Source organism: Sporothrix schenckii (genome assembly GCF_000961545.1).
Source record: "Sporothrix schenckii 1099-18 chromosome Unknown Cont47, whole genome shotgun sequence".
NCBI classification, from domain to species: Eukaryota; Fungi; Ascomycota; class Sordariomycetes; order Ophiostomatales; family Ophiostomataceae; genus Sporothrix; species Sporothrix schenckii.
This window is the reverse complement of record NW_015971148.1, coordinates 5,111,707-5,138,267: the sequence shown is the minus strand read 5'-3', so window position 1 is coordinate 5,138,267 and position 26,561 is coordinate 5,111,707. Positions and strand designations below refer to the sequence as shown.

General features: G+C 59.9%; 13 protein-coding genes and 1 non-coding gene across 14 annotated transcripts; 5 read left to right on the top strand and 9 right to left on the bottom strand.

The window, feature by feature from the left end:
- Positions 1–944: 944 nt before the first annotated feature.
- Positions 945–4,709, bottom strand: SPSK_03894 (cid13-like poly(A) RNA polymerase; the record flags this gene model as incomplete). The annotated part of the gene is made up of 1 exon (XM_016730709.1): positions 945–4,709. The coding sequence occupies one exon, from the start codon at positions 4,707–4,709 to the stop codon at positions 945–947; it is 3,765 nt and encodes a 1,254-aa protein (XP_016586152.1).
- Positions 4,710–6,094: 1,385 nt separating this feature from the next.
- On the top strand, positions 6,095–8,431 carry SPSK_04028 (transcription initiation factor TFIIF subunit alpha; the record flags this gene model as incomplete). The annotated part of the gene is made up of 2 exons (XM_016730841.1): positions 6,095–7,558; positions 7,634–8,431. The coding sequence occupies 2 exons, from the start codon at positions 6,095–6,097 to the stop codon at positions 8,429–8,431; spliced, it is 2,262 nt and encodes a 753-aa protein (XP_016586151.1).
- Positions 8,432–8,835: 404 nt separating this feature from the next.
- On the bottom strand, positions 8,836–9,993 carry SPSK_04376 (pre-mRNA-splicing factor CWC26; the record flags this gene model as incomplete). Its single annotated transcript, XM_016731184.1, has 1 exon — positions 8,836–9,993. One exon carries the CDS (start codon positions 9,991–9,993, stop codon positions 8,836–8,838), a length of 1,158 nt encoding a protein of 385 aa, XP_016586150.1.
- A 1,101-nt stretch (positions 9,994–11,094) lies between these two features.
- SPSK_04303 (ribose-phosphate pyrophosphokinase) lies at positions 11,095–12,435 on the bottom strand (the record flags this gene model as incomplete). The annotated part of the gene is made up of 1 exon (XM_016731113.1): positions 11,095–12,435. The coding sequence occupies one exon, from the start codon at positions 12,433–12,435 to the stop codon at positions 11,095–11,097; it is 1,341 nt and encodes a 446-aa protein (XP_016586149.1).
- Positions 12,436–12,489: 54 nt separating this feature from the next.
- Positions 12,490–12,854, bottom strand: SPSK_04674 (uncharacterized protein; the record flags this gene model as incomplete). Its single annotated transcript, XM_016731474.1, has 2 exons — positions 12,490–12,645; positions 12,744–12,854. 2 exons carry the CDS (start codon positions 12,852–12,854, stop codon positions 12,490–12,492), a joined length of 267 nt encoding a protein of 88 aa, XP_016586148.1.
- An 818-nt stretch (positions 12,855–13,672) lies between these two features.
- SPSK_11279 lies at positions 13,673–13,746 on the top strand. Its single transcript has one exon. It is a non-coding gene; the product is annotated as a tRNA-Val (tRNA).
- A 335-nt stretch (positions 13,747–14,081) lies between these two features.
- On the top strand, positions 14,082–16,088 carry SPSK_04083 (uncharacterized protein; the record flags this gene model as incomplete). Its single annotated transcript, XM_016730894.1, has 1 exon — positions 14,082–16,088. One exon carries the CDS (start codon positions 14,082–14,084, stop codon positions 16,086–16,088), a length of 2,007 nt encoding a protein of 668 aa, XP_016586147.1.
- Positions 16,089–16,284: 196 nt separating this feature from the next.
- Positions 16,285–16,614, bottom strand: SPSK_10989 (uncharacterized protein; the record flags this gene model as incomplete). Its single annotated transcript, XM_016737210.1, has 1 exon — positions 16,285–16,614. One exon carries the CDS (start codon positions 16,612–16,614, stop codon positions 16,285–16,287), a length of 330 nt encoding a protein of 109 aa, XP_016586146.1.
- A 456-nt stretch (positions 16,615–17,070) lies between these two features.
- SPSK_03962 (cell division control protein 45) lies at positions 17,071–19,887 on the top strand (the record flags this gene model as incomplete). The annotated part of the gene is made up of 1 exon (XM_016730777.1): positions 17,071–19,887. One exon carries the CDS (start codon positions 17,071–17,073, stop codon positions 19,885–19,887), a length of 2,817 nt encoding a protein of 938 aa, XP_016586145.1.
- Positions 19,888–20,278: 391 nt separating this feature from the next.
- On the bottom strand, positions 20,279–22,063 carry SPSK_04150 (pentachlorophenol monooxygenase; the record flags this gene model as incomplete). Its single annotated transcript, XM_016730961.1, has 1 exon — positions 20,279–22,063. One exon carries the CDS (start codon positions 22,061–22,063, stop codon positions 20,279–20,281), a length of 1,785 nt encoding a protein of 594 aa, XP_016586144.1.
- A 114-nt stretch (positions 22,064–22,177) lies between these two features.
- On the bottom strand, positions 22,178–22,557 carry SPSK_04668 (uncharacterized protein; the record flags this gene model as incomplete). The annotated part of the gene is made up of 2 exons (XM_016731468.1): positions 22,178–22,362; positions 22,389–22,557. 2 exons carry the CDS (start codon positions 22,555–22,557, stop codon positions 22,178–22,180), a joined length of 354 nt encoding a protein of 117 aa, XP_016586143.1.
- Positions 22,558–22,627: 70 nt separating this feature from the next.
- SPSK_04724 (uncharacterized protein) lies at positions 22,628–22,906 on the bottom strand (the record flags this gene model as incomplete). The annotated part of the gene is made up of 1 exon (XM_016731521.1): positions 22,628–22,906. One exon carries the CDS (start codon positions 22,904–22,906, stop codon positions 22,628–22,630), a length of 279 nt encoding a protein of 92 aa, XP_016586142.1.
- A 923-nt stretch (positions 22,907–23,829) lies between these two features.
- SPSK_10593 (uncharacterized protein) lies at positions 23,830–24,269 on the bottom strand (the record flags this gene model as incomplete). Its single annotated transcript, XM_016736938.1, has 2 exons — positions 23,830–24,199; positions 24,235–24,269. The coding sequence occupies 2 exons, from the start codon at positions 24,267–24,269 to the stop codon at positions 23,830–23,832; spliced, it is 405 nt and encodes a 134-aa protein (XP_016586141.1).
- A 927-nt stretch (positions 24,270–25,196) lies between these two features.
- Positions 25,197–26,176, top strand: SPSK_04452 (calcium sensor NCS-1; the record flags this gene model as incomplete). The annotated part of the gene is made up of 4 exons (XM_016731259.1): positions 25,197–25,207; positions 25,413–25,498; positions 25,596–25,900; positions 25,997–26,176. 4 exons carry the CDS (start codon positions 25,197–25,199, stop codon positions 26,174–26,176), a joined length of 582 nt encoding a protein of 193 aa, XP_016586140.1.
- Between the last annotated feature and the right edge of the window lie 385 nt (positions 26,177–26,561).

Genomic DNA, 26,561 nt, shown 5'->3' with positions numbered 1-26,561 from the left:
TGGATGCGCCAAGAATAGACAGGAGGTATACAAGATGCACAGTACGCAGTACAGTCTATCGTCAGGGCTGATGTCCCTCGTCTCTTCCAGAATACCCGAACAAACACCCCTCCCCGTGGCTGTTTCTGTATTGTCATTTGCTCTCTTTTGGTCTTCTTTTGGTCCTCTTTTTCGTCTTCCTTGTCCTTTGACTCCGACATGGGCCGTCGGAACAAAGGCACAAGGCCATGAAAGCGAAGCGACAGCCCCCTTTGCCTCTTTGCATGTGACGTAATCTCCCCTACCAAACGGCAGTACACTTTCGACGCACCAATTTGCGGGACACCGGCCATCTCGCGCTCGACGTTGTGCTGGACATTCTTTCGCAAAAATGCAAGCTAAACGTGAAATGTGTTTGGGCAATTGCAAGGTTGACGCGAGTCGGTAGTGCAACCAAGACGCGTCTGACAAGCGGCCGATTTGTTCGAGGACGCTACCGTTGGTACAAGTGCCAGACGCACTACACCCTCAACAGCCGTCTCCCACTCTTCCACTCTCTTGCATCCTCCTCGCTCCTCGGCCTCACGCTATCCCTGTTCATGTAAACAACACGTTGGCGGAATGCGTCCGGCGCAAATCAAATCAGTGAATCAGTAAATTGGTAAATCGATTGCAATATAACGCAAACAGCCCATGTTCGCCAAGAGACCCCCGATGATCCGGCCAACAGAGCGCCAGCATCCCCGATCCATGCAAATGTCCCTTACTCGTACAGGTTCTTCCTCGCCCATTCCTCCGTCTCCTTACCATCATACACCTTGATGTCCATGTCCCACCTTGCCCATTACCCCCCAATCCGTAGCATTCGTCGACACACCATCCAAACCACCACCCGTTCCGTAAACAATCGTAACAACCGTAACAACCCGCCCCGATTCGTATCGTACACCCCCCCCCCCACGCCGTTACAGCACCAGCTCCGGCCCGTGGATCTCGTTCAGCAGCTCCCCAAACACGTCCCGCTCCTTGGCCTTGATGTCCGTCACGTCGTCCAGCAGCGCCTCGTCCGGCAGACCCGGCGCCGCGCCCGTCTTGCCCATGGTCTTGATCAGCCGCCACGCCCGCCGGAACTCGTCGCGGATCGCCACAATCCCACTGTGCGTCACCGTGCGCGCCACGTTGTGCTCCAGCTCAAACGGATCTTCAATGGCAAACAGGTAGCGGTGCTTGACCTCTTTGAGCTCGACCGGCTTGGCCGGAGCGTTGGCAGCGCCGTCGTCGAGTGTCGTCGGCGGCCCAGTTCCTGCCGCTGCTGCACCTCCCAGTGGTGGCTGCACGGTCGACTGCACGGTCGACTGCACGGTCGACTGCGCCGCCGACATCGGCTGTCCTGGTGGCGTCGGTCCTGGCGGCGTCTGCACGGGTGGCGGCGCCGCTGGTGATGACGCCTGGTTCTGCACCTCCAGCACCGTCCGCGCGCCCGTCCAGCCCTTTTGCTGCTTTGACCGCAAGCCGCCGGGCGTCCGCAGGCTCAGCACGTCCCGGCCCCAGTCGAAGCCCTTGGAGGGCACCGTGCTCATAAAATTGCTCTGCGCGTAGTACTCAAAGAACCCGCGCAGCAAGTGCCCAATGGAGTCCTTGTTCTGTGTCAGCAGGCCCTCGGACGCAAGCTGCTTGATCTTCTCCTCGTCGCCCCAAAAGTGCATATCACGGCCTGCGTACGGCGACTGCAAATCACCTGCGCCATGTACGCCATGTACGCCATGTACGCCATGTACCGCGTCCGTACCAGCCGGCCCTTCGCCCTCCGCCGGTGCCGGTGCCGGTGCCGGCCGGTCGAGCTGCTGTAGGTTCGGGCACACAAACGGCTGCGCAACATTCACCAGATAATGCAGCATCATCAGGACGTAGCCGTAGCTGCTCAGCGTGCCGCGGTACGCCGTGTTGATGCCGCGCATCTTGGCCCAGTGCTTGACAAACAGCACCAGCGGCCGCACCCGCGCGTCCGTGTGCGAGTAGCACCGCAGCAGCCGCGTGTTCTCCAGCGCCAGGTGCGCCGAGAAGTTGATGTCGCACTGCACGCCCAGCCCAGTCTTGGGGAACTCGAGGCGGTCGCGGTACGGGTCGCGCGGCTGGTTGGGCGCCAGCTTCGACGGGTCCACCAGCGTCCGCCGCACAAGCGAGATCACCGGCGCCGTGTCGGGCGTGCGTGCCACCACGTAGTCGAACCGCCGCCCTGGCAGATCGCATTTCTCGAGCGGCCGCCGGAGGATGTCGACGTACTTCAGCACATCTGCCGCCGTCGCCTCGTCGTCGTAGCAGTTCTTCGCGACCGCCTTTTCGAATTCAAGTGCCAGCTGCAAGCTCTTGTGGCGCCGGGCCACCGCCCGCAGGCTCGGCTTGTCCAGTGTCTGCGAGAACGCATCCACCTGCTCGCGAATCTCGTGGCTCCAGATGCCCGCAATGTACTGCCGTATGACAACGGGCAAGATCGTGTTGTTCGGCGCCGCCGCATCCCGTCCGCCGCATTGGAACAGCAGCTTGCCGGTGCGCTCGTGGTACTGTGTGGCCGTCTCGAACTGGCCCTGCTCCAGCGTCATAAGCTGCAGCGATGGAATCTTGCGCAGGCTGTCCACGGCCAGCTGCATCTCCTTGTTGTAGCCGAGAAGGTCCACGGCAAAATTGGCCTTGTTCTGCAGGTCGGTCCACATCGTGAGCTTCTGCCGCGCCTCCTCTTCGTGGTGCGCGTCCTTCTCGTTGATCTCGCGCGAGTCCCACATCATGGCCAGCGCCTCGCCTTCGGCTTGCATGTAGACACCGTACAGAGACCGGTAGTTGAGCTGCGAGGGCGTGTGCGACGTCGCCAGCGACCGTGTGGCCCAGAGCCGGCTTTGCAGCTTCGGGTCGGCCAGGCCCTCCACAAACGCATGGCAGACGTCTGTCAAGACCTTGAGGTCCTTCTCCCGGAACTCACGGGCAGTCGAATGCGTAATGTCGCGCCCGTCGAGCTTCCGCAAGATCCGCTTCGCATTCGAATAGTAGTTGCCCAGCGTCTGGTTCGCCGGCTGCTTGAGGTGGGCGAGGATCTGCTTATACCGGTCACCGTCCACCGGGCCATCAAGCACAGAGTCTTTTCTGCCGTGGCCAAATGGCTTAGCGTCGTCGCCGCCGCCCTGGCTTTGGCTCTGGCTGCGGCTATGGCCGCGGCTGTGACCACGACTGCCGTCGTTGCCGTTGGCGCTGTCGTTGCTTTTTTCTTTGCCGCTGTCATTGCTAGCAGCACGTCCGTGGCTGGTCTCGTGTCCGTTGACGTCACCACTGCTATGGCCTCCCTCTCCGACAGGTCGTGCTGGCGTAGATGCCGTCTCTGTTTCATCGGCAACGTCGTCGTCGCCATCGTGACCATCGTGACCATCGTGGTCAGAAAGCAGGCCCCTCTCCCACTTGGCCCGCTCGTCCAGGAGGTCGATGCGGAGCTGCTTCGGTGGCTTCTCGCACAGCTTGATGATGGGGACGCGTGTCCGGGAGAGAAGGCGCGCACCGAGACCGGCATCGAGGAACGTCTTCTCAATCAGACGTGGGATCGGAGACTTGGGAGCGTCGGGCGGCGGGAGAGACAGGGGCGAGATAAGACCAAGGTCCATGTCCGAGGCCTTGGTTGCGAACCCGGACGCCAGACTGCCGAAGCAGAGCAGCCGCACACTGGGCGGCGGGAAGTCCTGTCGACCGTTGACCTCGTACTCGTACTTGGCCAGCGCCATCTGACACAGCTGCTCAATGGCTGCCCGAAACTGCTCCTTCTCGTGAATCTCTTCGGGTTCAATCTCTGCGCTGGTCACTATCTGCTCGCAGAGCTGCTCCAGCACAGCCGCTTGCATCTGAATGTCTTCGAGCTTGGGCTGGTACAGGCGGCCCGACTGGCTGTGGTTGTTGTGATGGTGGTACGGGCGACCACTGCGTGGGGACTGGGCGTCAAAAGAGCCGAGCGACTGCTGGTGGCCCTGGTGCGACCGCCAGTTGTACGGGTCGTCGTACATCATCGGGCCCTGATAGGACAGCGACTGATGGTGACGCGGCTGGTTGGGATACGGCGGCCCGCTGCCCTGCCCGGTCAGCGGCATGGGGCCTTGGCCGTAATGTGCCGGCCGCATTGTCGCTGATTGCGGCCTCTGGGCTGTTTGCCTGTAGTTGTGTTGGCCGTGGTGGCCGTGGTGGCCCTGGTAATGGCCATATGGCTGGTGCTGCGGTTGGTGTTGATATTGGTTGTGTGTATGATGGCTATTGTGCTGGTGGGGGAACTGGTGCTGATGGCCGTATGGAGGTGGACTGGCATAGTTGCCAGCCGAGTTCGGCGGCGACGGACGCGGGTTGATAGGGATAGACAGCTGCGCCGACATCTGCCGCCGCTGGGCCTGGTTGAGGCGTTTCCGGGACGACTTGGGTGACGCCGGCGGCGGTGCAGACCCAATGGCCGAGCCCATAGCACCGGCCGACGCTGGACCATCGGAAGCAGGGGTAGGGTAGCCGAAGCTGGACGGAGACGTGCCAGGCGCCGGTTCTGCACTCGATGGGGGGCTAACGTAGGAGCTGCCGTCGCTGTTGGCCAAAATCATGTTCCGCAGGCGGTCCTCCAAGGGCTGCACAACTCCGGCGGACGCATTCAGACCTGGGTCGGGCATCGTCCTCCCTCCTCCTCCTTCTCCGCCTCCGCTGGGCTGTTGGTGATACATGCTGCTGGGACGTGAAATGCACGGCAAGCCATGAATGACAGCTTAAATGGGCGCGGTAGGCAAAGTGTAGTCTTGTCGGGACAGGTGGATGATGCAAGTACGAAATCGGGTCGGCGCGTTCGCTGCTCAAGCGCAGTGGTTCTATGTTCAATGCTCAATCGGCACAAACGAGATGCAGTCTGCAGGCGCGTCGCGGGTGACGGAGCTTGTAGAGCTCGACCCACTCGGTGATGAGGGGTATTGGCGACCAGGAACCAGCTCCGTCGCTTCGCAAAGCGATGTGGAGGCAGTCAAGGACGGAGAGCCTTGGTGGGCTGCTCCAATGCCGTCTGTCTTGAAAGGCAAAGCTTCACCCACTTCGTAAAGTGCCGGTCGTCAAAAGCTGCGTGGCTGAGCTGTCGAGAGACGGGACGACGCAATGCGACGGGACGGTCCAGGGTATGCAAACGGCCTGGTGCGAAACCCTCAGTTGATGCAAGCTATTGCGCGTGCGTGTAGAGAGTGGTTGGTTGTCTGTTGGTGATGCTTTTTTGAGGCTGTCTGTTGTTGAACTCTTTGTTTTCTGCGTCGTCGTGGGCTCCTTCTGTTTTGGTGGCTGTTGGTGATCAAACGTGTTGGGAAAGAACGCTCGACATCGATTGCTCTTTCCTTACAATAGGTGTGCGTTGGCCTACTGCTGCATGCGGACGACCACGCTGAAGGAAGCTGCAAGGGGACATGGCTCCAGGGCGCTTTGGTACTGTGAGAGCTGCTTCGGTACCCATTCACGTATTTTATGTGAGAGATACATAAGTTTCCATAGCAGTACCTTCCCAGAACAGAGCAACCCACCACAAATGCGTCTGATTGGTCGGCATCCGTCCCTTCCTAAGTTGGCTACTAATCTGCTTTCGACTCCGTCACAACTCCACAAGTTCTGCCTTCTTCTGCCTCGTGCATCTCTTCTTTTCTTTTTCGTAACCTACGACCTTTCGATGCACCATCCTCTCCTCTGCCGACACGATTATCCAATAGACTTACCGCCACTCCTGTTGTCGCATCCTCACGACTGCGCAATCGTCTCCGGAATTGCGGCGGCCCCTTGATTCCCTGCGAGCCTCCGCCTTCGTCGTCTTTCCGCCCTTTTTATTTCTTTTTTGCGACGCGTCAACAAGGGAGGCACATCAACCAGGTTAGGCACAGCTGACAGAGGACAGCGAGCGAGAATCGGGATACCTTCCGGTCTCCCTTTGCTTGACGCCTCTGTTTCATGCGCCCCGCCCCTTGACCCGTCTCCGTCAGCGGCTTCGCGACTTACCTGGCCGACGACCTTCGAGTATCTTTGTCGAACGCCGCACAGTGACCCCTTTTCCGACCCGGGCCTCTTCACATTTCCAACCTCCACGATGAGCTCCAACCCCACCGGACAGCCGGGTCCGTCGGGCCAACCAGGCCAGACCAACGGCGCCAGTCCCAAGCCGCCTCTCAAGAAGATCCCACCACACCTCCTCCGGCGCAAGAAGGCCGACCCCCTTGTGGCCCGCAAGAAGCCTGTGCAGCGTCCGCCCACAGCCCCGGGCACCAGCATTCTGTCGTCGGCCAACCGGGCCGGCATCACAGCGTTCAGTCTGCCGCCCGAGGCGCGGACGCTCAACACGCTCACTGCGGACGAAGAGGCCAAGAAGCTGGCCGCGTTCAATGCGCAGCGCAAGGCCAACGGCGGATGGACAGACCCCGCGCCCGAGGGCGGCTACCGCGAGTTCCCGGTTGTGACGACGAAGCGGGCGCTGCGCGACGGCATCCGCTACCATGTGATGCGCTTTGCCAAGGCGGGCAAGGGCGGCGACGACAATGCCGAGATTGACCCGACGAACCAAGACGACTTCACGCGGCCGGTGTCGCTGCACCGCCGCGATCCCCGGCAGCCGGCGCCCGGCCGGGCCGTCAAGGAAGAGGCGACACCGGCACCCGAATCGGTGGCGACGGCGGACGACAAGGAGGCCGAGAAGGCCGCGCAGCTCAAGGCGGAGCGCGAGGCACAGCGGGCGATTGACATGGCCCAGATTGCGCCAGTAGCAGCCAAGGAGTCGGCGCCCAAGAAGCCGGTGCAGCAGCAGAAGAAGGAGAAGCAGTTCCAGCTGTACTTTCCCAAGAACACGGCCGAGCAGAAGAAGGAGACAGAGATTCGCTACGAGGAGGCGCTGCCATGGCACCTCGAAGACGCTGACGGCAAGAACGTGTGGGTCGGCACGTACGTGTCGGCGCTCTCGGAGGCCAACGTGGCGCTCGTGATCAACGGCTCGTCCTTCCGGATGGTGCCGCTCGAGAAGTTCTACCGGTTCACGCCGAAGCCGCCCTTCAAGGCGTACTCGATTGAGCAGGCCGAGGAAATTATGGGCAAGAAAATGACAGCGGGCCGGTGGGCGATGCGCGACGACGAGAAGCGCAAGGCGCGGGACGAGCTGGAGGAGACGCGCAAGACGATTGGCGGCCGCGTACGCGTGAAGCTGGAAAGCAGCACATTCCGGTCGGCACCGCGGTCCGAAAAGGTGGACCACGACGACTTTGACATGGAGGGCGACGAGTTCCAGGACGACGACGAGAACGTGGGGCTGGAGCCGGACAACGACGAGGACTCCAAGGACACGCGCGAGCGGCTGCGGCGCAACCACTTGGGCGCCAACCTGTTTGGCGATGCCGACGAGAAGGAGATTGACAAGGAGGAGGAACAAGACAAGGCGGCGCGGAAAACGGGCCAGCTGGGCAAGCAGCTGCGGAAGGCGCTGGCGAAGCGCGAGGCGCATCTCGAGTACCTCGAGTATGTGGACTCGGACACCAACTCGGAGAAGGAGGATTTCTTGGAGCTCTCGGTACGTGACGCCATTGGGCGCATGAAGATGTACTGGTTTACTCTGTGCTGTTTGCCGAAAACTAACAATCTACAGAGCGAGGACGAAGACGAGGACGACGAGAAGAAGAAGGAGGAGGACGAAAAGGCCAAGGCGGAGGGTAAGGACAAGGACAAGCCGGCCACAGCAACAGGTACGCCCAAGGGCAGCACCACGCCGCAAGGCAAGAAGAGCTCTGACGCGGCTGCGATTGGCAAGAAGGGCAAGTCCCTCAAGCGGCCGGGCTCGCCGAATCTCTCGGAATCTAGTGGCAACGAGTCTTCGCGCAAGAAGGTCAAGAAGCACGCCAACGGCGGCTCCGTCCGGCCCAGTCGCTCCTCGACGCCCCTGCCCGGCCAGCCGCCGCGGGCGAAGATCCTCAAGAGCGGCTCCTCCACCGGTGGCGGCGCCCTGAGCGACGGCGAGGCGACCGCCGGCGAGATGTCCGACGGTGCCGCCAGTGGCAAGCGGCGGATCAAGATTGTCGGTGCCGGCGCCCGCAGCACGCCCTCGGGATCCCGCGCCTCGAGCCCGAACCCCACAAATGCCGGTGCGCTGTCACCTGGTTCCAGCCCCGGATCGCCGGGCCGTGCTGGTTCGCCCGGCTCGCCAACGTCCCGCGCCGGGTCGCCGGGCGCCGGCGGCTCTGGCTCGATGGACGCACAGGAAATTATTGCTGCGCTGCGCAAGATTCCCGAGGGCATCACCGTGGGCGGTCTGCTGAAGCAGTTTGGCAGCCGCATTGGCGACGGTCCGAACCAGATGAAGCGCAAGGATTGGATCAAGCTGGTCAAGGAGAACTCGGTCTTTGGCGAGGACAAGCTTCTGAGAGCAAAGACGCCGGGTTCTGACTAGGGGTCAGCGTGATGTTCCGGGGTTGAGCAAGCTGAAGAGGAGGTAGAACGGTGACCTTTTGATCTGAAAGGAGGTCGCTTTTGAGTATTCGCCGGGTTTTTGTGCTGCATGTCGGTAGCGACCCAATCTAGAGTAGATGGTCGTCGCAGTTTTTAAAATGAACTTTGACTCTATATATTGTTTATTTATATTTGCTTTTTGAATTATTTCGTGAAAAAAAGTCGGACTACCAATAAACATAATGATCATACCATAAGAACTACGATGAATATAAGCACAATGATTAGTGAGAATGGGTATTGTATTTCAGTTTGAAGTCCACGTGTGAGTCTTTATGCATTCTATATCAAAACAGTGTTCGCTAAATAAAAACAACAAATGCAAGGTATGCTCTCCACTCCCGACTACACGTCCATCTGCCACTGGTAGTTGAGATCCCGGTCTCGTTCCCGCCGGTTGATCGCCTTGAACCGCTCGGCCTCGAAGCCTATGCCGCGGTCCACGCCGTCCCACCGGTAGCCTGGTCGAATTCCGTAGCGATTGGGTGCTGCTGGACCCCGGTAGACTGGCCGACCCGACTTGGCCGCTGTGGATGCAGAACCGCCGCCGCCGCCGCTGCCGCCGCCACTGGCAGCAGCGGCCGGCGTCTTCTCCGCCAGAAACGCCGCCATCGGGTCGTTCCACCGCGTCTGCGCCTTGAGCTCACGGTTCATCGCCTCGTCGTCGGCACCGCGCGCCAGCGGCATCAGCGCCGCGTCGGCCAGCTCTTCGCGCCGCTGCCGCGCCTGGTCGCGCTGCACATCGCCCCGCAGCGCCTCCTTGGCGTCGCGCTCCTTCTGCTCGGCCTCGAGCGCGGCCTGCCGCGCCTCTTGGCGGCGCAGCGCCACGTCGACGCGGCGGCCGGTCGCATCTCGATACACCACGTCTTCCTCCTCCTCGCCCGACAGACCCCCCTTGTCCCCGCCGCCCCGTTGTCGCCGCCGCTCGCGCTTTTCCCGGCGCTCGCGCTCGTACTGCTCGCGCTCTTCGCGTCGCCGGCGCTCGAGCTGGGCCGTGACGGAGGCGGCCGACTGCAGGCCCGCATGGGTGCCGTCGCTCATGAGGACGGCGGACGCTCGGGGCTTGGCCGTGCCGTCCTCCCCCTCCACGACGGGCGCCTCGTCCTCGGCCGCCAGCGCGGCGGCGGTGTCTGCCGCGGCGGCCGCAATGATGGCATCGGCGTCGGTGTCGGCCGCGGTGTCGGCTGTGGTCTCGCCCGCGCTGGGTGTATTTGTGTTTGATTTGGGCGTGCTCCCCAACACCGTCCAGTTGGACTTTTTGGTTTTGCGGAACGCGGCCGACGTGCCGGCAACCGTGCCTCCTCCTGCTATAGTTGGCTCGTCGGCGTCGTCGTCGCTACCGCCACCGCGTCCACCCTTTTTCGCCCAGCCAGAGTCGTCATCGTCCGTGATCAAGAGTCCGTCGCCACCGTCTTTGTTGTGCTTGCGTTTGCGCTTTTTGGTCGGTTTCGTGTCAGCTACTAGGTAGCGAGAGGCGAGGTAGGATGTGAGGTCGGCAGGCATGGTTGGTCTACTCGGGAGAGGTCGAGGAGAAACGAGGTGGCTGTTGTGAGGGATGAAGCTCTTTGCCTGGTGCATGGGGTAGCTAAAAGCGACGCATGCGCCTTATCGATAAAAGTTGGTTTCGCCGCGCAATCACGTGACGGTATCTCATATATCACAATCACTCATATGGCTTGCAATATTTTGAAATGTAAATTGATTTGTTCGTTCACGCTTTCTCTTGCATAAATATTCATTAGTTTTTTTCGCAGTGCTAGTTGGTTCGTCGTGTCCTACAAGAACAGCTGAAGTGTCCACGTTTCAGTAAGCTCACCACCGCATGTTGCCAACCTTGGGAGTTTTCTACGAGCAGTTCCCCTGAGGAGGTTCAGTCGTTGTTACTGGCACATGTCACAGCCGAATATTCTTTTACAAATGAGATGTTCGAGAGGTTCTCTTGCCCGTCGCCCACTCCTCCCACGAATGGGAGGTGACACACAGAAGAAACGACGGGCCTTCAACAACCGAATGGGCCCCAAGAGAGGAGAGCATTTGTTCTTCCAACGGTCCGTTACGAGCTCGTCCTGGGATGGAATCTAAGCTCGTGCTGCCCGAAGGCAGCAACGCTGGTGTCTGACTGTCATGCGACGCCGTGACAAGAGGAAAAAGGGCAACGAGGGAGAGAGGGAAAAAGGGAAATGCGTAACGGGGAAGGGATCTGGGAAAGAGGGCTCAGAAAAAATAGTAATATTGTTAAAAGTCGTAACGTCTTGGAGACTATCCGTCTAGTATCCTGATCCCGTGCTGCAGTGCTCGTTCTCCGCCTCCAAAATTCCGAGTTGTTGGGGCATGTAAGTCAATGCGAAATGGTCGAAAGCAAAAGACCAATTAAAAAGGACAAACAAACCGTTATTGCTGCAAAAGCCAATTCCACATAGGAGTCCAGACACTTTCGCCTTCTCCGTTCGATAAAACGTGAAAAGACAGGCCAAAAAAATAAAAAATAAAGAAAAGCCAAAAACGCCATCGCTGTATGAATGTTTGTGTGTCGTGTTGTTCTGTGGTCAAAACAAAAAGCTGTCGTGGTGTGATGATGAAGGGTCATCATCGTCTGCCCGCTCCTCAGTCCATAATGTGCTGGAAGAGCGGCGACATGGACTCGCCATAGTGGTTGCGCCGGATGGCCTCGGCCAGCAGGAACGACAGGTCCAGCACGATCAGCTTGGAGGCATCCCGCGCCTGCTCGACGGGGATCGGGTAGCTGTTGGTCACGATGATGGCGTCGATGCAGTCGCAGTCCTGCATCTGCTGCAGGCAGTCGCCGCCGAAAATGCCGTGCGTGGCAATGCAGTAGACCCTGCTGGCCCTGCCGCGCTTGACCACCGTCTCGGCCGCCGCGATCCACGAGGTGGGCTTGTCAATCATGTCGTCGACAATAAACACGGCGCGGTCGCGCACGTCGCCCACCAGCGTGACCAGGCGCTCGACGTTGGGCTTGGGCGGCAGGACCTCGTCGTCGTCCGAGTCGGAGGTGCCGGCCTCGCCCGAGCCGCCGAGCGCGTGCGGCTCAGGCTGGAAGAAGGACGAGATGTGCGACATGGTCATCGGATCCTCCTCGACGACGCTGCCGTCGGCGGTCGAGACGGCCGGCGATGGGAAGTCGTCGGGCACAATGTGGCCCTGGAACAGGCGCGCATGCGTCACCTCGTGGGCCCGCTCGTCGTTGTACTCCGCATCTTCTTGGTCTGGCTCGCTCGAACGGCCGACCGAGCTGTCCGCCGGTCCCGTCGGGATGGTATCCGTGGTGGAGGCTTCCGACGGCGTCCGCGGCGGCAGTGCGGCCGTTGTGACGGCGGCGGCTGCGTGACTGGTGGGTCCGTTGTTGCCGCTTACTGATCGCGCGGCTGGCGACGAGGCACCGCCGTTGACGGTCGTCGCGCCGTTCCCGTTTGTGCTGCTCTCGCCCCGGTCGCCATTCACCAGCGGGCCGTCGTGGCCGTTGCTCGGTGCTGCGGCGCCCTGATGTATTGTGCTGACAACAGGCGATCTTTGCTCAATGTTGTCGAGGTGGGTCATGATCATGCTGGCCGTCATGTTGCTATTGTTGCGCCGGCGGTCCGTGGTGACCATGCCGAAGTTGAGCTTGAGGGCGTCCGCCAGGGACGTCACACGCTTTGTGCCGCCGGCGTTCTTGGACACGACCACGGCATCCTTCCAGTTGGGCACGTTGTGGCGGATCCAGCGGGCGATGATGGGCTCGGCGTGTAGGTTGTCCACGGGGCACTTGAAGAAGCCCTGCATCTGCGAGGCGTGTAGGTCGACGGTGACAATGTGCTTGACGCCGGCCACGTTGAGCAGGTTGGCGAGCATGCGGGCCGTGATGGCACCGCGATGCGACTTTTTCTTCGACTGACGGCTGTAGGGGAAGTAGGGAAGGACGGCTGAAACGACGCGGTTAGACATGGAGTTTGGGACAGAAACGAAGAAAAGAAACAAAGAAACGGTGATATGGACTGTTCACCCACCAGTAATCTTATTGGCCGAGCCGCCCTTGCAGGCCTGGATCATGATCAACAGCTCCATGATGGTGTCGTTGATCTTGGGGCTGCCCGACTGGATGATGAAGACGTCCCTTTCCCGGACGCTTGTCAGGATGCGCACGCTGGTCTCGCCCTACAAGGAAAAGAAAGAAGACACAGGTCAGCGACTTTGGCGGTCGACGATTGTTAGATCATGGCGATCGAGGCGATCGAGGTCAACACTCAACATACATTGGAGAACTGGCCCAGCTCGGTATCGCCAGGCGCCATGCCCAGATTCCCACATATTTGCTGTGTGAGCACCGGGCAGCTCGAGCCGGCAAAGATGGTCGTGTTCCGCATGATGTAGGAGCGAAACAAGAAGGGCGAAGGAGGAACCAAGAAAAGAACGGGAGAGAGTTTTTCGCAGCTCCAAAAACGGAGGGAAAAGAGAAGGGAGAGGGCAATTCAAATCAGGAAGAGCAGGGGGGAAAATGTTGGGTGGCAGTTTTTCCAGGTCCGTTTTCAGGTCCCTGGTCTCCCCGATATGGAGTGGTTCGAAGGACTCCGCACATGCGCAGGGGAGGAAGAAGCAAAGGAGGACGACGGTACGAGAAGTAAAATGTGGAGGATGACGAGAAGTTGCGGTTGAAGAGTGGAGACAGGAAAAAAAAAAACTGAGAAGCAGAAAGAGAAAGAGCGACGGCCGCCAAAAGCCGTGCTGGAAATGGAAGGAGTGCTGTAGTGGGGCTTTTCAGGCCACAAAAGGCGGTTGGACGAATAAGGTGCTGGCAGTATACTGGGTTTTCGGCTGTTTCTTTCACGCCAGCTGGGTCAATCGCTAGCTCCGAGGAAGCTCAGCCGGGAAGCATATGAAGACGAAAGATGACGAAAACCACGGCGGCAGACGGAGGAGACGTCGGCGTGACGTTTCGCAATACGAAATCTTGAAGCTGGAGACGTGAATTGAGGAAGGAGAGAAAGATGAAGAGAAGGAAGGAGGGAACGCGAGAAGGTGGGGGCTTGAACAAAATGGAACAGGCACATGATGGGTTGTTCTTTCCACTTTTGTACTTCTGTAGCACGAAAGCAGCTAGCAGGTCAGGCCACAGCAAAACTAGCAGGAAGGTGCGAACCAGACTCCATAATGGAGAATATAAGTCTCAGTTTCCAATACCACCGGTCGAATGGTCTAGTTGGTTATGACGGCGCCTTAACACGGCGCAGGTCCGCGGTTCGATCCCGTGTTCGATCAAAGTTTCTTTTTTTGCGCTGTCCAGCGATGTGAATGTTTGCAGATTTCATTTTGGTACCAATACCAATTGACGCATCTGGGCGACATTTGGCTTTCAGTAGACCATTGATGTCACTCAATTGCTCCTGCCTTTTTATTCCTTGCATCCAGCCGCCAACTGTGCTCTTGCCCTGGGCTGTTGCACTTGTCAATCGCTCCTTCCTCACCGTTGTGATGATGAACCCTTGCGGCCAAGATCTCTTCGCATCGCATCGAGAGAAAAAGGGGTGGCTTGTCTAAGGGCCGGTCTTTGCATTCCTTTTACTCTTTTACTTACCCATCCCCACCCCGCTGCCATGGGAGTCCCCAAGCTGCTGACGACGCTGGCGCCGTTTGGCGACCGCAAGCCGCTGGACAATGGCAAAGTCATCATCGACGGGCCCGCGCTGGCCTACCATATCGTCGGCCTCTGCATGGCGGATCCCGTGATGGCCGCCGGCCGACGCCACCCGCTCGAGCAGCCGACCTACGCACAGCTCGGCGCGGCCGCCACTGTATGGCTCGACACGCTTTGCAGCCGCCACAATATCAAGGTGCTGGCCATCTACTTTGACGGCTACCTGCCTGTGTCCAAACGGCCGGTGCGGCTGGAGCGGTCGTACCGGACGTCGGCGCAGCTCAAGGATGCCTTTTCGTTCTACCAGCGGGACAACCTGCCCGGGTTCGACGCCAAGGGCCCGCGCACGGGCAGTCTGTTGCCGGCACCTGCGTTTGCCGTGCCGGCCGTGCTGGACGCTCTGCGCGCCTCTGACACGCATTACAAGACGGTGACGCACGTCGTGCCTGGTGAAGCGGACGCATTTTGTGCGTGGCACGCGCGCAACCACGAGGCTGGCACCGTTCTGACGTCGGACTCGGACCTACTGGTACAGGACCTGGGCCCCGATGGGGATGTGGTGCTGCTGCGGGACATTGACCTTCCGCGCGGAGGCGGCGACGAGGCTGGCGCGGGTTCCGCTGCAGCCAAAACGACAACAACGACAACAACGACAACAACGACGACAACGACGACAACGACGATAGCAGCGACAACAACGTCACCGGCGGCGAGGCCGCTTATTGTCACCGCCTATCGGATGGCCGCCATCTGCCAGCGGCTGGGCCTGCCGGCCCCCTTATACAAATACGATTATCTCGCCAGCAACGAAGCGAAGTGCTATAAACTCATAAAGAGCGGCAAGGGGCTCTACGGGTTTGCATTTGAGCTGCTGATGGACCCGCACCTAAGCACCAGCGAGCTGGTCGGCCGTGCCAAGCAGGGGCTGGCCATGGCCCAGCACCCGGACGAGTACGCTGAATTTGTCGACCAGTACACCTTTCCCGAGGCGCTCTACGAGGCAGTGCTGCAGTACAACGCCAGTGGATTGGACCCGCGCGTGGCCGAAGTGGTTTTGCAGAGCGTGCTTCTTGGCGGCGACAGCCAAGGCTACCGGGGCGACGCTCTGCTCAAGCCGGCGGACCTGCCGATGCTCTTCTTTGCGCCGCCGCTGGTCGATGATTGCATGCGGACCAATGCCTGGGAAATCAGTGCCCAGATCCGGGTTCTGGCCTTTTCGCTGCTCAGGCGCCTACCAACGGCCGCCAACATGGGCGACATGTGGATCCGGGAATACGGGCGCATGGCCTCCACGGCATCGCGGGGGACGGCACTCGAGCTGTTTCCTGCAGAAGGCCGCCGACGTGTTAAAGCCCTGGACAATTTTATATCACTGTTGACGCGGATCCAAGCGTCTGTGCCGGCCTCGGCAGAAAACAGCAGCGAACTGCAGTGGGTCACTCTCGCTTCCTACTATGACATTGAGTGGTCCAAAGAGCACACCAAGCCGTCGGCCTGCCTCGATGTGCTCCAGAAAGAAACACCCAGCAGCGGCGTGTTGGAGCAGGTCACCTGGACGGGCATGCACTGGCTGGCGCAGATCCAGAGCACGCTCTACTCGCTGCGCATCCTCAAACAGATTGTGGCGTTTGTGAAATACCAGCAAAGCGAGCGAGCCGGGGACGACAAGCAGCTATGGCTGAGGATCGAGACGCTGGAGGACATGTTGTCAACACTGACACCCCTTGCCAAGTACCCAACTCTGCGGACCCTCCGCGATCTGCCGGCACGGCTCAAGACGGCTAATGCTCTGGAGGTGCTGGTGGCGCTCGCCGAACTCCCGGCGTCGATACCGTTTAAGCCGCCGTCCGGTTCCGAAACGAGCAAGAGCCGGAACCGGAACAAGAAACGAAAGCGGACTGGACACGCACCAGTGCGAGTACAGACTATGACGAACCCGTTTACCATTCTCGACGGAGCGGACTGAGGACTGGAGGCCATAGTCTGTACGGAGTAGTAGATACGGCCATGCATCACGTCCCGTTTGAGTGAAATGTAATTCACGGCATGACAATGAATTGACCAGGCCAGCCGAATATTGTCAGTGTCAAAATTTACAGCAATATGGGATCACCTCCCTCTTTTTACGAAAGTGTCCATGGCCAGCGGAAGAACGGTGAACATCATGAAGGCAACAGTGTCCGCTTGGTGTCGGAGTCTGCTTGATCAGGGCGTTTTAGGGCCTCATGAACGCCGCAGCGCGTAAAGTGGCTTGGCCCGACACGCTGACACGCCCTGGCGCCACCGCCGGCTCGCTGGACGCCCCGCTTTTTACAGTTGACGACGGCACCACCGCTGCCCATGATTGGCGGGGACGACCCGCAGGGTGTTCCTGCCTCTTTGGGCGGCCCTGTCAAGCACAACCTCGCCAAGTGGATCCCTCTGCCCGTCGCGTCTTGCAGGCCCAGGCCATTACGGCAGGAGCGCCAGAGACCGCGTCGCCATAATAACATGGCTTTTTGGTGCGTGCACCTCCCCTCGCTCCACACGACAGAGCACTGTTTTCACCGAGATCCTTTTCTTACAGCGTGTATTGTCTTTGATCGATCATTGTCTTTTCATTGTTTGCTTGGGACTCTGCATGTTTGTCGTTCCTGTCCATTGCCAGCCAACATCCATACAGCGTTTGTTTACGTGACCAGTTTCTTTCTTTCTTTCTTTTCTTTTTACTTTTGTTTCTTCTTCTCTTCTTTGTATCGGGCATTGATCATTGATGACACGACACGACTCGGCACGCCTTAATCGACATCGATCTCGCGGCTGCCGTACCTCCCGACGACACACGACCGACACACCTCCTCTCGTCGCACGGCGGCAGCCTTCTGCATCCTTTTCTTCTTCCTGTCCGCGACACACGTGACGCGTAAACGTGTGTTCGGCACGCTGCCCGCTGGCCTGCCTCGACAGCCATGTATCTGCCGCGCTCGCTTGTTTCCAAGCTGTATCTGCACCTGCAGAACTCGCGCCACCCGCTGGCGCCGCCTGTCCTGATCCTCGTCGCTCTCGAGCCCGACGCGCTCTGCGCCTGCCGCATCCTCACCAGCCTGCTCAAGCATGACTACATCCCGCACAAGATCCAGCCCGTGGCGGGCTATGCCGACCTCGCCCGCGTCGGCCGTGAGCTGGTGGCGCCCATGATGCAGACGCGTGGCGGCAACGGCGGCGTCGTGGTGTGTCTGGGCGTCGGCGGCACAGTCGACCTGGCGACGTTCTTTGGCCTGGAGTCGGACGACGACGACGACAACCTGGCGAGCGGCGAGCTGGCCTTTGGCGGCGTCGAGGTGTGGGTGCTGGACGCGCACCGGCCGTGGAACCTGAGCAACGTCTTTGGCGGGTTCCCGCTGGAGCCGGCCGGCGACTCGCAGACGGCTCTCGCGGCAACACCGACGCCGACGCTGTCGGGACGCGTGCCGCCGGGTGTCCGCAGCGGACAGATTGAGCGTGCCTACAAGCCCGGCAAGGGCGGCATGATTGTGTTTGACGACGGCGACATTGAAGAGGACCTGGGCGCCGAGCGCGATGCGTACATGGCGCTGGCGGATATGCCCGAGATTGACGACGACGGCCACGACGATCTCGGCGAATCGAGTGACGAGGAGGAGGAGGAGGACGACGACGAAGACGACGAGGAACGGCCACCAGCGCCACGCGCTGGCCAGAAGCGCAAGTCTTGGCTGGACGACGAAGAGGAGGAGGACGATGGCGACGACGACCGGCCACACCAGCGGCGGCGCAGCAACTCGTCGAGTCCCATCCCAGACGCGCCACGGCCCAAGTCACGGCCACTCCTGTCCCTGAGGGGTCGTGAGCAGCCGTCGAGCGACGCCGTGGCCTTTTCGGACGAGTCGCGGCACGACGAGGACGGCGACGGCGCCTCTTCATCAAGACGACCAACAGCGTCCAAGAATGCCCAGAAAACGCAGAAAGCCCCCTCGGCACGCACACTCCGTCGCCGTCTCCTGCGCCTCAAGCACGTCAACGAGGCCATCCTGCGCAAGTACTACCGCATGGGCGCCTCCTACTCGGAGCCCATCTCGTCCATGATGTACTCGCTGGCCTCGGAGCTCGGCCGCGAAGACAACGACCTGCTGTGGCTCGCCATTGTCGGCGTCACCTCCATGGAGCTGTATGGCCGCTCGTCGGCCGGTGTCGGCGTGTCCGTCCGCAGCGCCGACACCAGCCGGCCCACCACGGGCTGGATGGGCATGCGCGGCGCGCGCATCCGCCAGCTGCTGCGCGACGAGGTGCGCCGTCTCAACCCGCCAGACGCGACGCCGCTGGCCTTGTCCGGCGCCGCCAATGGCGTCACAGGCCGCTCCTCGCCCGAGTTGGGTATCATCCCGACGACCGCCCGCAGCCCCGAAGACACGAGCATCCGCCTGTCGCCCGAGCCCAAGTTCTTGCTGATCCGCCACTGGAGCTTGTACGACAGCATGCTGCACTCGCCCTACCTGTTTTCGCGCCTCAAGATGTGGAGCGAGACCGGCCTCAAGCGCCTGCACAAGCTGTTTGCCAAGATGGGCGTCAGCCTCGTCCAGTGCAAGCAGAGCTACTCGCACATGGACATGATGCTGAAGCGCGAGCTGCGCGTCAAGCTGCTGAAATACGCGTCGCTCTACAACCTCGACGGCATGGTCCCCACCATCGACACGGACGGCAAAGACCGCGCCGGCGCCAAGGATGGCTGGGGGTTTGTGCGCAGCTGGGGCTGGCGGGCCACGCTGAGCGCCCAGGACGTCGCCGTTGTCGTTGGCGCGCTCCTCGAGGTGGGCAAGAACCAGGGGGCCGCCCCTGTCGCCGGTCATGCCAACGGCGGCTCCCACGCCAGCAACGCCAGCAACGGCACCGCTGCTGCTGCCGCTGCCGCTGCCGGCGACGACGACGCCCTCGAGGACGACGACGAAAGTGACCCGTCCGAAGAGTGGGTCCCCCGCTTCTGGGACGCCTACGACGCGCTCGAGAGCATCGAGTTCCTCAAGGACGGCCTGCGCACCGCCAAGTTCTTGCACCGCGCCATTTTCAACACGGGCACCGCCCTCATCAAGAAGAAGCAGATCACCCACCTGCACGCCTTCCGCATGTGCATCGTCAAGGACGGGCCCGACGCTGCCGTCTTCAACCACCCGGGCGCCCTCACCAAGCTGGCGTTGTGGATCGGCGAGGCGCTGGCCGAGCAGGAACGGGACGCCACCGGCCGCCTCGCGCACGGCGGCCGCGGCACCCCCTTGGTGGTGGCCTCGCTCAACGAGAAGCGCGGCGTGTATGTGGTGGTGGGCACCGGCGGCGGCGGCGGGCCGGACATGCTGGCGCAGAACCGGTCCGCGGCCCGCCAGAGACAAGAGGCGCGCGCCGCGAAAGCCAAGCTGCGCGAAGACCGGCGGCAAGCCCGGAAAGCCCAGCGTGACGAGGCCAAAGAGCGACGACGTGCGGAGCGCCGAAGTGAGGAGAACGAGGGGGAGGAGGACGAGGAGCAGGAGGAGGAGGAGGAGGAGAGCGACTCGTCCGAGTCCGACTCGGAATCCGACGACGACGACGTGGACGAGACGTTGGGCGAAACGAGCCGGGGGTTCGGTCTCAACCGGTTCGGCACCGCCTTCCAGGACGTCGTCGCCGAGACCAACACGCGCGTCCGCATCGACAGCTTTGAGCACTGCGTGGTCGAGGTCAAGAAGGAGGACCTGGGCGGTTTCCTGGAGAGCCTGAGCATGAAGGCCGTCGTGGGCTGAGAGACGGCAACAAAACGGAACGAAAGGGTTTACGCTACATGGGTTTTTGGAGTGGGTCGGGGTTTATATTGGCTGGTGTTTGTTGTCTTTTGTGCAGTGTCTTTTACTGTCTGTTACCGTGTCTATATCTCTTTGCTTTTGTGTATTATGCTCTGTCTGTATGTTTGCTGCAACTGCATGCTATCATTGTACATTTGTGCTCTCTTTCACATCATAATTGTTTGAACGTTAGATACAGGCGATGGACACAGAATGAATTACGCTTCATTGTTCTACTTAAAAGGGGAGACGAAAGCGTGCAAGTAAACAGAGTGGTGATGTTGTTGTTAAAACTCCGACGCAAATAGAGAGGTGCCCCAATACGCACTCTGACCCAACCTCCGTCCAGCACTTAAAAGGCAAACCACCGTGCCAGCTCGGCCTTGAGGGCGTCTACGTTGATGTCGGCCCTGTCGTCTACCGCCCAGGCCACAATGCCGTCCGGCCGCACCAAGAATGCCTGCAGGCCACGCTTGGCCGCCACGTCTGGCGCGGCCAGGTAGTCGACACGGCCCGCGTACGCGCTGGCCGGGGCGACAAGGTCTCGGAGGGAGGCGTTGACGCCCTCGGCCAAGTCGACGAGCAAACCGTGGCCCGTCGCCAGGTGGTGGTTCAGGCGCGGGCTGTCGACGCTGTCGGCGCTGTTCTCGTCCTTGCCGTCGAGCACAAAATCGGGCGCGCTGAGGCCGACCAGCGGGTGCTTCTGGGCCGGGTCCGTCGCCGGGACGAGGTCGTACTTTTGCGACAGGCCCCAGAACAGGCCCATGAACAAGTTGGCCCCGTCGACTGTGTCGAGCGTCTGCTGCAACAGGGACCGCACGGACCGCCCAAAGACGTCCGGCAGGAACGCCATGGACTGTGCGCGCGACATCTCGAGCACCTGCGCGGCCACCGGCAGCCGCTCGGCATCGTACGTGTCGAGGAGGGCCGTGTCCACAGTGTTGGTCGCCGCGTTGGATGCCCCGTTGGTTACCCCGTTGGTGGCCGCGTTGGTGGTTGCAGCCACCTCCTCCTGGCGCACGACCGAGGCCAGCTTCCACCCCAGGTTCATGGCATCGCCCATGCCCAGGTTCATGCCCTGCGCACCAAATGTCGCGTGCGTGTGCGCGGCATCGCCCGCCAGCAGCACACGGCCCCGACGGTAGTGTGTGGCATGGCGGCAGCGGTCCGTAAAGGACGTGGCCACACGCAGCGCCGTGATCTTGACCTCGGGCACGCGCGTGACGCGGGTCAGGACGGTCTGCAGGTGCTCCATGGTCAGCTCTTGGCTGCGGTCAAATGCGCCGTCGTCGGGGTCCATGAGGTACACTGTGTCGCCAAAGGCGCCCGCAATGTAGAGACCGCCGTCGGTCACAGTGAACCCGGGCGTGAGCTTGTCGCCGTTGGTGATGTCGCAGCGCATCGCATAGCCCGTAAACTTGGGATCGGAGCCCTCGACGTGGAAGCCGGCGGTACGGCGGATGATGCTCTGGCCGCCGTCGCAACCGACCAGCCAGCGTCCACAGAACGTCTTGGTCGTCTCCGTCGTCTTGGTCGAGTCATCTGCCGTGTCGGTCGCTTCGACCTTTACACACTCGCTGCCCTCCTCGCTGCCCTCGACAATTTCTGTAAGTGTGTGGCCGTACAGGATCTCGACGCCCAGGCGTGTGGCCCGTTCGCCGTAGACGGCTTCCACCGTCGCCATGGTCGTTGGGCCCGGCACCATACCCGGCCCGTTGACACGGTACTTCCAACGCCCAAGGTCCAGCTTGTTTGCGTCAAAGAACATGCCGGCAAAGTGGCCACCGAACTGCATGCCCTCGGTCTTTTTGAACAACCGCGTCGAAGCTGGCGGGCCGTCTTTGCCGCCGGGGCCACCTTTGCCACCGGGACCGCCCCGGCTCTTCATCATGCCTTTGAGGTTGGTCTTGTCGGCAGGGAAGACGGTGTGCAGCAGGCCGCGCCGAGACAGGCACTCCAACGTCAGCGTGTTGACGCCTCGGAAGCCCAGGGGCGCGACCTTAAACGGCGACTCCACACCGCGCGCGGCGTCACGCTCAAGGACGAGCACGGAAGCGCCGCCGAGAGCTAGCTCACCGGCCAGAAAGAGACCAACGGGGCCGGCACCCGCGACAATGACATCGTATGTCTTGGACATTGCAATGTGGGGTGGGTGCGTTCGGGAGTCGATGTTGTAAGATAGAGCAGTTGTGGTTTTGACTGTTGTTGCTGGTCAGTGCATCGTTTGCTGGCTTCGGCGACTCTTCTTCCTTTATAGTTTCAGAGCACCGCACTCGGGGTTGTTGTCCGTCTTCCATTTCTCGTTTATCGGGCCCGTGGCTGTTGTTGTCGTCGCCGTTCCTTGAGTCCGGGCGATGCTCTTGTCCGTCGGTTGGCTGGCTCGGGCGTTAGGAACTCCCGGGCCTTGTTTTCCACGCCAAAAGCTGGCAGCGGCTCCTGTCAGCAATTGTTGACGATTGTACCCTGTTCCAGCCTTTCTGGTCCTTCCTCGACATTCGTCTTACTCGTTCCTCCGTCCGACCAGGCTGCAGCCATCTGGTGATTCCACGAGAGACTAGGGAAGCCTCTGTGTGTCCATCCGGTCGCTTTCAGAGTGGCCCTTTCGACCCGATCACATCGACTCCGCTCCATTATGCCACGGAAGCCATTCCTATGTGGCTGTGGGCGTAGATGACGGCGTCAGTATTCTCATGGCCGCTCTCTAGTCGCTCTTTCGTGTAGCACGTGCGTGTGTTATACCATGCGAGTAGGCACCGAAATTGAAGCTATCGCGAAAGCAGACGTTGGCCGCAGTTTCTTGTCGCCCGACAGATTTTGGGGCTCCCCCCTTTTGCTTTTCAAGCTCTGCATCGGGGCTTGGCTCCTTCCCTCTTTGCCCGGTCATGCAACCTTGGTAGACGATGACATACGGAAGGCACGACTGGGCGATGCCACGCTGCCATTCGAGCCTCAGCTTCGTCCCTACCCAGTTGGCCGACATGTCGATCGCACTCCAGCTATTTCACGGAAAGCGAATGATAAGAGACGAGCATTTGTGACAACAGCGGTGCTGGCGTCGCGTACACAGCCTCACCAAGTGTGTTTTCCGTCGGCAGACCATAACGTCGTGAAGACAGCAGACAGCCGTTTGCTGTCGCCTCTTTTACGTCCTCTTTCCTTTTTGGGACAGTGGCTGAGTCGATTGCCGTCTCTTGCCTGCAGTACAGTTGGACTCGCGCTTTCCCTTTCATGAGGGCTTATTGACGTTGGACGGTTTTTTTTGCACCAGTTTCTCCCAACTCTATTGCTCCTTCCTGTCTTTGTCGGTGTCGTGTCGCACGTAGCAAAATGCATCGCCGTGGCAGGCACGAGAGAATATATAAGTCGGGAAAGCGCTACCTCGGGCGCCGTTTGCCACAGAGAAAGAGCAAATAGCACCACGGCAGCCAAGAACAGTCCAGGCACGAAACTGTTCCTCAACACGACGTACTTCTTCTACTTTTGTACCTTTCTGACATTTTCCGCGGTGTTTCGCGCCCACCCTCTAGGATCAAACGCCCCCCCCCTTCTTATGCCTTGAAACACCCTACCGATCGGAATACGTGGAGACGCCTGTGTTCGATCGCAGCCCCTCGATCGCGCCTGCCTGTCTTGTGCTACAGAAAGCAGTTGCCAATTGTCAATGACCGCAACAGCGCAATTGCCGCAAATTGTGCTTCTGCTGTAGGTCATTCGTTCTGTCCCAATTGTCGCTGACATCAGTGCCCTTGCCGCCTGCACAATTGTGCCCACCTCCTGGCGCTGGTGCTGATATGCTCATCGGCGCCTTCCATTTTTACGACTCCTCCGTCACACGCCAAGACAAAAGTCTCCAACTAACTGTTTAGAAGCGGCCGCAGCAGCCGGCCAGTGACATAACGGAGATTAATAGGGGGCAGGAGCAGACGTAATAAGACCAAAGCCCAAAGCCCAGAGCCCAAAGAAAAAAGAAATTTGAAGGAACGCAGCGTGAGACTGCACAAAAGAATCGCCGGCAGACACCGTCAGAGCAAGTAAGGTCCGGTCCTTACGATACAACATAGTATTTCCACATGTAAGTGATTGACCGGTCCCAAAACCGGCCCAGAACGGCCCAAAAAGACCCTGCATCGCCAGTCGAGCCCCGACAGCACCATTGCCCGATTCCGTCCTCCAAGCGCCGTGGCCTGGCCTGCGAGCAACTGCTCTCTGCTCTGCTAGCAAAATGGTGACACACACGACCTGTGGGTGGATGACGTTGCTGCTGCACACCTTGCTGTTAGCTTGACTGTGTAATTACGTCTGGCGCACCTTCCATCTGGCGGCGGATCCTTTTGGCGGATCATTTTGGCGCCCATTTTACGCTACGGCGAATGCGGCCGGTCCCTGTGGCTGCCAGTGGCCTGGCCGCTCAGTGGCTCTTGCCTCGCCCTTCCCCTCCCCGCACACCGTCTTGCTCGCTCTTGCTGCCTCTATCAATTCCTTCCGCAATCGTGTAATACACCTCTTCCAAGGGAAAGAGCCCCTCTATTTCACCCTCCCTCCGTGCTTCCTGCTCCTGTCCCCCCTTCTCCCGCCTTCCACTCCCTGCCTCCTCGTCTCAGATCAGGAACGCACACACGCACTCAACACAACACGCAATCGAATAGTGACCGGTAAGACGACGACGACGGGCTCCCTTTTCTCACCGCACGCACGTTCTGACTAGTCCGTGCCTCCTACCATCCTTCCTCTATCTCACTCGTGCTGTCGGCCCCTCCCCTCTCCTCCCCCTGCCTCGTCCACTCTATTCCATTTCAGCCTTTGCGACGGTATAAACGCCCCAGCAAGCAAGCAGCCAAAAAAGTACGGGCAGAGCAAACCATCACCGTTTTCCTTCCCCTCTCACCATTTATTTTTTGGCTCTCGTCCTCCGACTCGCCAGCGGTTCTTCCTACTGTCTCCTTGCGTGGTTGCTTACATCTGTGCCAGTTTTCCTAGACGATTCCTCGAGATACCCTTCCCCCCGCGACCTTTGATCGATCACCATCGCCGACGACCACGCGTGCCAACGATTCAGGTCCTTTGAAAGATCTCTGTCGCCTCTTCCGAACACCTCCCATCTCCTGCCGCCCCGGAACGTCACCGGCTGGCCTGGCGCAGCGCATGACCAGCAGCGTCGTGAGATAGACCATCCACCTGCCGACGGTGTTTTCTATACAGACAAGAACGATACAATAAAATACACATACGAGACTACAAACGGCATAATTACTTCAAATAGACAAGCCACAATGGGCAAATCGTACGTGTCTCGCCGCCTGTCCCCTGTGTCCGGCGACCCGTCGCATCGTTGTGGTCGTGTGCGCGTTTGGCGGGAAACACTGCCGGGCGATGGCCCCGCGCTGTCGCGCGACACGCCAGAAACGGCCGACTGTTCCCCACACCGTCCATCACCCCGAACCATGTTGCTGACATCGTTGGCCTTGCGCCCCGCCTCCTCGCTACAGACAGTCAAAACTTTCCCAGGAGCAGCTGGCAGAGCTGCAAAAGTCGACACATTTTGATAAGAAGGAGCTGCAGCAGTGGTACAAGGGTATGTCTTTTCTCCACGTCTCGCTGCGCTCGCGTTCCCTCGATCGACTGGACGTCTCCTCGACGCCGTGCCGCCTCTTCTCGCCTCGTACTAACAGACCCCCAAGGCTTCCTCCGCGACTGCCCCTCGGGCATGCTCACCAAGGACGAGTTCCAAAAGATCTACCGCCAGTTCTTCCCCTTTGGCGACCCTTCGAGCTTTGCCGACTACGTCTTCAACGTCTTTGACTCGGACAAGTCCGGCACCATTGAGTTCAAGGAGTTTATCGTCGCCTTGTCGGTCACCTCCCGCGGCAAGATGGAGGACAAGCTCGACTGGGCCTTCCAGCTCTACGACATTGACGGCGATGGCAAGATCAGCTACGACGAAATGCTGAAAATTGTCGAAGCCATCTACAAAATGGTAGGTCTCGGTCCCCTCCCGCCCCCTTTGGCTACACTGATTTTTTTTTTTTTGGATTTTTTTTACTGTCGTTCTGTCGTTTGCTAACTATCCTAGGTTGGCTCCATGGTCAAGCTCCCCGAGGACGAAGACACACCCGAGAAGCGCGTCAAGAAGATCTTCCGCATGATGGACAAGGACGAGAACGGCAGCCTCGACATGGACGAGTTCAAAGAGGGCAGCAAGCGCGACGAGACCATTGTGTCCGCCCTGTCGTTGTACGACGGGCTGGTGTGAGGTGTGAGGTGTGAGGTGTGAGGTGTGCGCGGGAAGAGGGAGAGGAAGAACACGAAAGAGAATGGGCGTTTTATTTTTCCATGATTTTATTTTTGGCTGTTTTTGTTTGCAACGATCGTCACCTCTTTCCACCAAACTAGTGTTGCTATTCTCGGCGCGCCGCCTTGCACAAAAAAGGGCATCCCTTGACCGTTCTTCTTGGCACAGACTCTTTTGTTCCACGCCTTGTATTTGTTTTGGTCCGGCAGGTCCTGTGTGACCCTACAGACAACGTGGCGACATGCCGTACACGGGCTCACGTACGTAACGAGCTCATTGTTTTCTTTCTTGGATGCGCTCTCGCGGGCAATGTTGTAATGTTGCCGCTCCGCTTGCCTCGACGAGC